The 8,726-nt window shown below is 38.3% G+C and overlaps 1 protein-coding gene across 1 annotated transcript; it reads left to right on the top strand.

The window, feature by feature from the left end:
* The first annotated feature begins 120 nt into the window (after positions 1-120).
* dusp22b (dual specificity phosphatase 22b) lies at positions 121-8,645 on the top strand. Its single transcript, XM_077519884.1, has 7 exons — positions 121-334; positions 598-631; positions 708-790; positions 3,895-3,944; positions 5,479-5,553; positions 6,758-6,929; positions 8,278-8,645. Exons 1-7 carry the CDS (start codon positions 314-316, stop codon positions 8,413-8,415), a joined length of 573 nt encoding a protein of 190 aa, XP_077376010.1. The 5' UTR covers positions 121-313; the 3' UTR covers positions 8,416-8,645.
* Positions 8,646-8,726: the final 81 nt, after the last annotated feature.

Here is an 8,726-nt window from a genome sequence, read left to right as displayed (position 1 = left end):
ACGTTCAATATAAGCTATGGTCACGATGAGTCGTGACGTCACTAAATAATAATGGGGGGAAAAAATCTATCCCTCTCTCAGGGATACTTTCCCTTAGTTTTGGAGTCTGAACTACAACTCCCAGGATGCACTGCGAAGAGCTGTGAAGCTGCAGTCTACCTATCTACCGTCTCGTTCAGACAGATACGCACTCACTTGCGAGTATGTGACCAAAGTACGTTGTTTCTGGGAAGCCGTCAAGCGTTAGTAAGCATTCCCTGTAAGTGGGGAAGGCTGTCGGACCTGTTTTTGTTGTCGTCCGCCTTCTTTCAACATGGGGAATGGCATCAATAAGGTGAGTGCTCCTCGCACTTGAGGTGTCAAGTTCTCAGGACGGCAATGAGGTGCATAGGCAACGCCTACAATTTAGGCGTACTATTGCTTGGTGGAAAACGTAACATTCAACGTGTTTTTAAAAATAGTCGCATGGTGTCATTTGTGTTTATGGAGTCGTTGTCTATAGTTAGGTTATCAGCTATTAGGCAGCTGTCCATCCACTCAGCTGTTGTGATGGTCTTTCACCATGGTTTCCTCTAATGCCCTTTTACCCCACCATAGGTCCTGCCTGACTTGTATTTGGGAAATTTCAAAGGTGTGTCTTTTTGTAAGTTTATTTTCTTGTGCATATGTCATTTTATGTACATTCATTGATGATTTGTTCATATCAGACGCAAGAGACCGAGAGCAGTTAGCCAGGAACAACATCACACACATCTTGTCCATCCATGACACAGCTGCGCCCATCTTCCAGGTAATGTCACTTTGCTATTTTCCACCAACCATAGGATAATAAAAAATAATTGTTATTTATCGGGGCCATAAGAAGACCCTTCATCCTCAAAACTGGAGGGACTAACTTAAAGGTATTCCACCATTGGAGGATTGTAACACCAGACCATTTATTTGAATTATTTTTGTTTGTTATGTTTCCAAGAAAAACAGGCTAACCATCATATAATTAGATGAAAACATGAAACAAATGTGGAAAAACAAAAGAAAGGACTTACCTTAGGTCTACTTATGGGCATCAGTAAGCACCATTAGTTTGATGTCATTTATAGGATGGCTAAAAAGATTTTAGTAGATTAGAGAGATGTCTTCAGAGCATAATTACTACTATTTATAATGTATCTATGATAAAACAAAACAAAAAAACATTTACAGGGAAGACAAAAATGTACAGAAAAGCAAATTTAGACTATTTTCTCTATATTGATATGTAAGTTGATCATCCACAGTGAGGGACAAAAGAAAAAAAAAACATTTTTAGGGGGTGCTCAAGTGCTTTTTTTTTTTTTTGGGGGGGGGGAATCAATTTTACTGTAGCTACATTTATATTTTATGTCAGCACAACAGCAATTTACACACAATAAGTGTATGTTTTTGATAAACATTTGTGCACCCCTCTGTTCTGCACCTTTTTTTTTTTTTTTTAAACCTTACATGTATAATATAAAGTCCGCTGAGGATGCAGGTTCGAATCCGGGCTTTGGCCTTCCTGTGTGGAGTTTGCATGTTCTCCCCGTGCCTGCGTGGGTCCTCTCCGGGTACTCCGGTCTCCTCCCACATTCCAAAGACATGCATGGCAGGTTGATTGGGCGCTCCGAATTGTCCCTAGGTGTGATTGTGAGCGTGGATGGTTGTTTATCTCCGTGTGCCCTGCGATTGGCTGGCAACCAGTTCAGGGGGTACTCAGCCTACTGCCCGAAGCCAGCTGGGATAGGCTCCAGCGCCCCCGCGATGTTTGTGAGGAGCAAGCGGTTAAGAAAATGGATGGATGGATGGATAGAATATAAAGTACAGTTTTGTACCCTACGTTTTAGACATTCAGATGTAGATTCTTGCGAGTGTTCAATGTTATTGCTTGCTGAAACTTCTTTTTGACCTTTCCTCATTGTTGACTAATGAAGCCAGTTCTGTTTTGAATTTCATCTTGAGTCGACTGTCGTAGGTATGCTAATTGTTTTAAGCAGATACGGTACTGTTAAAAACTAAGTTATTCATGTATATGTTAGAATTGATAGTTCAGGGGCTTTTAATCCACCTCTTACGTTTCTTTGTCAGGAAATTCAGTTGAGTTACTGGGTCAAATTGACCCATTATCCAAAGCGCCCAACACAAATAACAGTTAAAAAAATCTAATTATTAAACCCATTAATCACTATTCATTAATAATTATATTACATTGAACTACTACACTTATTACTTTAGAAACAATAATTTTGCAGTGGGTCAATTTGACCCGAAACCTATCAGGATGGCTAAACACTGGGCAAAGAGATTGTAATGTTTCATTGCTAACAATTAGCGCCAGAATTTCTCAGGAACATTAATTGTCATCCTGGGTCAATTTGACCTGTTATCCAAAAAGTATTATAAACAGGAAAATTAATTCCCTAAAATATGTACTTGCACCAAGATACTTACTATTTAAAAAGGTCAGAAGTTTTAAAATGGGACAATTTGACCTGCAACATAACAGGAGGGTTAAGTGTACTCAACCAACGTCAATGTTTACCTGCACTTTATGTTGCTCATCATACTCCCAGTTGCATAAGATTGATTAGTTTTAGTGCCAGCAATACTGCCTGATTTTCCAAAATGGAAGCATGCCAATTCAAATCTACGGACTAGTAAACACCTAAAAGATACCTCATGAAACAACACTTAAATCTGGATCTTGGAATTCTTCTTCTTGAACAGAAATACTGTATATAATGTAACGTGACAGTAATCACTTACATAATCCTAACTTCCAAACATATTTGGTAGGGGTGTGAATTGCCTAGTACCTGACGATTCGATTCGTATCACGATTCACAGGTCACGATTCGATTCGATACCGATTAATCCCGATACGAATTTATAAGTCGATTGTTGCGATTGTTTTCATTCAAATTTAGAAAATACTAATCAGTAAGCTTGTAGAGTGTAAGATTTATATGAAAATTTATTATTTATTTATCTGAAATTTCAGTCTTATAGAGGTTGTAATCTGTTTCATGTTTGAACAGCATTAAAATAAAATATTAAGGCTTAATGTTCCGTTCATATAACATTCTTCCATGCTCAAGGTGTGAATCCTAAAAAAAAAAAAAAAAAATCGATTCTGCCGATTATTGAATCGATTCGAAAATCGCGCGATGTAGTATCGCGATATATCGCCGAATCGATTTTTTTTAACACCCCTAATATTTGGTGTTTGCGTTGTGACTTTTTAAAAAAAACAATTTCACATTTCAATAACGAGACTTCCATCATTTGTCAGCTTTATTATTATTATTATTTTTAATAGCCACTCAGCAGAGCACAATCACACACAAGCAGCGAAACCTCATAACTCACAACTCTTCCTGAACCTTTTGAGCGTACAGCAGCAGCAAACAACATCTTGTTTTGGCTCTGAAACTGTATTGTAACAATAGTACCCTGATGCAAACATCCTTCAAAATCCTTCCAATTCCATAATAGTGTTTGAGTTTGACATTTTTTACATTGTTACCTACAGCGTATGCAGTTACTAGTGCTGCTGCTACAAAGTGTAAATGTTCCAGGGACCTAGTCCCACTATGCAAACTGAACACTGTAGTTCCAGAAAACAGGGTTGTCTGGCCCTTTAGACAAGAGTGCACCTTCCAGTCTGTCAGGTTGTTGAGGAAGTTGCAATGGCCATGAGCGCTTTTATTAGTGCAGCACTTGACTGCTGCAGAGTGGCATACAGAATGCCTGCAAATATTTGCTTTCTTCACAGTGTGCATGTGGGCGGCTCCTGATACCGCAGCCGGAGTGGTTCATTAGCATTTTCTGTTGGATCCTGATTGACTAATTAAACAGCTAGTACTCTCTATCCCCCAGGAGATGACCTATCTCTGCATTTCAGCGGCCGACCTGCCCACACAAAACCTGTAAGTTCCACGCACAATGCACAACAATAAAAGACAACGAGAGAAAGAGCGACAGCTTTGTGTCTTTATGGTGCGGCGGTGTGGGTGGCAGGTTGTTTCTTCAAGCTAAACGTGTAAATGATATGCCTCCACCAGCTCACTATGTACTGTCGTCACATTCAGTCTTTAAAGATGCACGCGGTGGCATGAAGCGAGGATTTTTGTATGTCTGCATTTGGCTTTAAAGCAGGTGTGTTTGATTTTTTTTAAACCCCCACGATTTTAAACCGTTGTCTTCTGTTGTATGCAACCCCACACAGCAAATTCTATAGAGTAAATTTGACTCTATTTAGAGAGGGACCAAATAGACTCAGTTTTAGAGTAAGCTAAGATTTATACTAGGAAGAGAGTAAAATAACAAATTCTGGGAGTCACTCGAGGGTTGAGGAACAAACTCACGACCTTCAGCTTGGGAGACTGCCCCACTCTCACCTGAGCTATGCCCCTCCAACGGTTTGCTTATCTCCAAGAGACCAAATACATTGTTTTATTTGGTCTCTTGGAATTAGGAAGATTCCATGGAATCAGTTGCAGCTGACATGAGTTGAAATACGAACAGAAAGCAGTAGCTGCATGGCTCAGGGAGGAGATCGGCTGTCTCCCAAGCTCAAGGTCATTAGTTCGTTACTCCATCCTTAAGTCACTTTTAGGGTGTATTCAAACCTGCACTGTTTGGTCCTCTTTAAACGGACCAGAGTTCGTTTCCCACGCTGATCCGGACCTTTTGTGCAGGTCTGAATACACACAAACGAATCCTGGTGTGGACCAAACAAGCGGACTGAGACCCAGTTTTTGAGGTGGTCTCGATCCGCTTCCAAACACACTCGGTGTGGTTTGCTTCGCAGTCTGAATACAAACCGCGGCTGATCCGCTCCAAGTGCAGGACATATGCGCCTTTTGGGCTTAACAAGCCACCATAGCAAAGCAAATATTGCCCGGCAGTGACTATTGTGCTAAATTCATTCATAATAATCTGTATTCTGTTTAGCCCAGGGGTCTCCAAGTTTGGTCCTCGGGAGCCCCTATCCAGCCTGTTTTCCATGTCTCCGTCCTTCAGCACAGCTGAATCTAATGATCAGCTTATCAGCAAGCTTTGCAGAAGCCTGATAACGATCCCGATCATGAATCAGGTGTGTTAGTGGAGAGAAACATGGAAACAGGCTGGATAGGGGCTCTCGAGGACTGAACTTGGAGACTCCTGGTTTAGCCACTCTGCTAACAAAAGCACCACAGCAACCTCAAAATTCCACAAGATGGTGCCTAAGTACTACTTTTATTACCAACAATCATGTAACCCCTCACTGCCCCGTTTGCCTCAGAGCCATGTTTGAAATATGAACCTTCCTGGTTGTATCAGGTGCAAAAAATAAAAAATAAAGCCAACATCCACACTATGCCAAATGATCCTCTCCGGGAAGCACTTTCAAAGTTGTCCCCCCCAAGAAAAGCAATAGAGAAGCATGTTGTGACACTTTCTTTTTGTTGCCCTCCACAGCATTCAACACTTTAAAAAGAGCATCATGTTCATGCACGAGTCGCGACTGAAAGGAGAAGGCTGCCTGGTTCATTGGTGAGGGAAAAACAAACAAACTGATGAACTGTGTTGCAACCATTGACTGACATTTTGTATATAAGTACCGGGTGTGTAAACATTAACACACTACAATATAAAATAAAGATAATGACATCCCCCCACAAAACACTGACACAAAGTGAGTCAATTTTTTGTAGATTTTTACAAATACTAAAAAAAATTCAAATACTAAAAATCTACGTATTGTATTGTAAAATAAGTCAGTATGCCTGGGCTATAATGTCCCTTTCCTGATACTACCTCACTTTAGCTAATTCTAAGTATATAGCCAATAATTAATTAAGCCACCTTCCTTATGTTTTTTTTTCTCATCTGAAAAATTGGTGCATTGCTTTGCTTCCCGTTCTGTTTGCCTTTTTTTATTTTATTTGATTATTTTTTGTATTTTTATTTTTTTTAAATGTCTCATGTGACATGTCGTAACTGTTAAAAGAGAAGTCAGGCCAAATATTTTTATTTATTTTTATTTTTTTATTTTTTTACAATAATATGTTCTATGCACGCCCACAAATCGAAACACAATATTCACATTAATATTGCTTATGGGCAGCAAAATGCATCCATTTTTATCCATCTCAGGGGGCGGCCATTTTGACACTTGCTGTCAATTGAAAATCAAATAACAGTGTCTGAGTGCTCAGCTTGTAAGCCATGATTGGTCCATACCGGAGAATGTTTTTGACTTGACTTCCCCTTGAAGTGAATTTCTTTGCTCTTTGTACTTGTGCCATGTGCATGATCGTGTCATGTTCCATTCAAATGTTCTGCCTGTAATCATACTTTTATTGTGATGAGCATTAAGTGATTGATTTTGTACATCACTTCTCTCCCCAAAGTCAGGAGTGAAAAAAGTTTCAGCTCACCTGTCAACCTAACGCAACAAGCACTTCAGAAAATGGATGGATATTCCTAATATTTTTGATCACCCAATTTAGCGACACAGCTGTTCTCTCAATATGATAGTGTTGTCTACAGTATATTATACATGTCCATGAAGTGTAGCTATGTAATCCGAAGTAACAGAGTACTGTATATGGAATAATATAGAAACAAACAAATATTTACATAACATAATTTTTTTTACTATTAAATATTTTTTAGGCTTCTGAAAATCAGTCCAGCATATGAAAAAGGTGCAGAAGTTCATCATTATTCATGCTCATCCCCCTTTCGTTTACAGTTTGGCAGGCGTGTCCCGCAGCGTCACCCTGGTGGTCGCCTACATCATGACAGTGACGGGATTGGGGTGGAAGGAGGCTCTGGCTGCAGTGAGGGTGGTCCGGCCCAGTGCTGGACCTAACTTGGGCTTCCAGCGACAGCTGCAGGAGTTCGAGACCACTCATGTTGATGAAGTCAGTTACTTTGTGTATGTGTATATTAATGGGTGTATATATATATATATATATATATGTATATATATATATATATATATATATATATATATATATATTAGGGCTGTCAAAGTTAAAGCGTAAATATATTAATTAATCACAGAAAAATGTCGCATTAATCACATATTAACGCATATTAATCACACTATTTTTTTTGACCGCACTTGAGCCTTGAACGTGCGCAGGTCAGTGATTAGGTCAATGCATGGCATTTCCTACGCCTGTTCTTCCAAAATGAGCGGGGTGACTCCAGTTGGTGTGCTCCGTGGTAAATTTCGCTTTAAAAAACACCCCGGCAGGTCTTTAGATAAAACAAATTTGCGTTTAATTAATTAATAATTGCTGAATTGAACCCAATTGATGTGATGTTGTTACGTTTTGCGCAATACACGCACGCATGTAATTGCGTACATGCATTTAATCAAATTAATGTCAAAATATTATGGTAGTTTGCATTTATTTTATATTACGCGAATACGCAAGTAATTTAGCTGATTAATCAAAATTAAAAAGTGTGATTAATCAGATTAAAAATTGTAATCGTTTGACAGCACTAATATATATATATATATATATATATATATATATATATATATATATATATATACATACATTAGTGGTGTTAAAAAAATCGATTCGGCAATATATCGCGATACGACAGCACGCAATTCTCGAATCGATTCAATAGGCAGCCGAATCGATTTTTTTAACATCCATTTTTGATGGAAAAATATTCAACAAAACGTCTAACTTTCACACCTTAAGCATGGAAGAATGTTATATTAATGGAACATTTAGCCTTAATATTTTATTTCAATGCTGTTCAAACATGAAAAATGGTGTTAAACCTGTTTGTTACATACAGTGGCTCACAGTTATAAGATAATAATACATTTTCATACAAATCTTACAGTGTACATGTACTGTATAATGTAACTGAATGGTATTTTATAAATTTGAGTAAAAAATAATGCAACAATCGACTTGTAAATTCGTATCGGGATTAATCGGTATCGAATCGAATCGTGACCTATGAATCGTGATACGGATCGAATCGTCAGGTACTAGGCAATTCACACCCCTAATATATATATATATATATATATATATATATATATATATATATATATATATATATATATATGGCAGTGTAACACTGGAATGGATTCTTTCAATTTCAATTACTTTCTGTTAAAAATGAATTTATATGATTTGCGTTTGACATTTAAGATTCTCCTGTTTGCATGTTTTGTTTTGTTTTTTTAAGGGTTTATTTATTTTAAAAAAACAACATTGTCACTTCTTCCAGTTCAGAAAATGGCTCCAGAGGGAATATAAGGACAAAAAGTTCAACGATGAAGCAGACATTGTGGAGCTGCTTGGTTCTTCTAAAGCCAAAGGCGATCAAGTGGAATACAAGGAATCAACTCGACAGAGATCACTCTGAGGTCATTTGCAGCGTTGGCCAGCCACCGTCATGCTGCGAAACCACCACACGAGTCCGAAATGCTGGATTGCTCACACCAGGGACTTTTTTTTTTTTTTTTTTTTTAAATATCGATTGATGTTGTCCTAACATAAATTGCTATATGCTTGTAACTGATAACCCCCCCTCCCCCAACTCTACCATGTTACTCAGATTTAAAATTTGAATATAATAAAAACAGTCAATACAAATGTTAGGGTGCTTTTCTGAGGGAGATTAGACTGACTGACTGTCTTCCTGTTTTGTGATGTGCATGACAGATCATGCGTGGC

Source organism: Festucalex cinctus, chromosome 1, assembly GCF_051991245.1.
Source record: "Festucalex cinctus isolate MCC-2025b chromosome 1, RoL_Fcin_1.0, whole genome shotgun sequence".
Classification (NCBI taxonomy): domain Eukaryota; kingdom Metazoa; phylum Chordata; class Actinopteri; order Syngnathiformes; family Syngnathidae; genus Festucalex; species Festucalex cinctus.
The sequence above is the reverse complement of the archived record's forward strand: the minus strand, read 5'-3'. Positions and strand labels throughout refer to the sequence as shown.

Bases quoted from the DNA above. Each gene is read 5' to 3' on its own strand.
- dusp22b (XM_077519884.1), top strand. From the start codon at position 314: ATGGGGAATGGCATCAATAAG. The intron at 335-597 runs GTGAGTGCTCCT...ACCCCACCATAG, and splicing joins TGGGGAATGGCATCAATAAG to GTCCTGCCTGACTTGTATTT. The intron at 632-707 runs GTGTGTCTTTTT...TGTTCATATCAG, and splicing joins GTATTTGGGAAATTTCAAAG to ACGCAAGAGACCGAGAGCAG.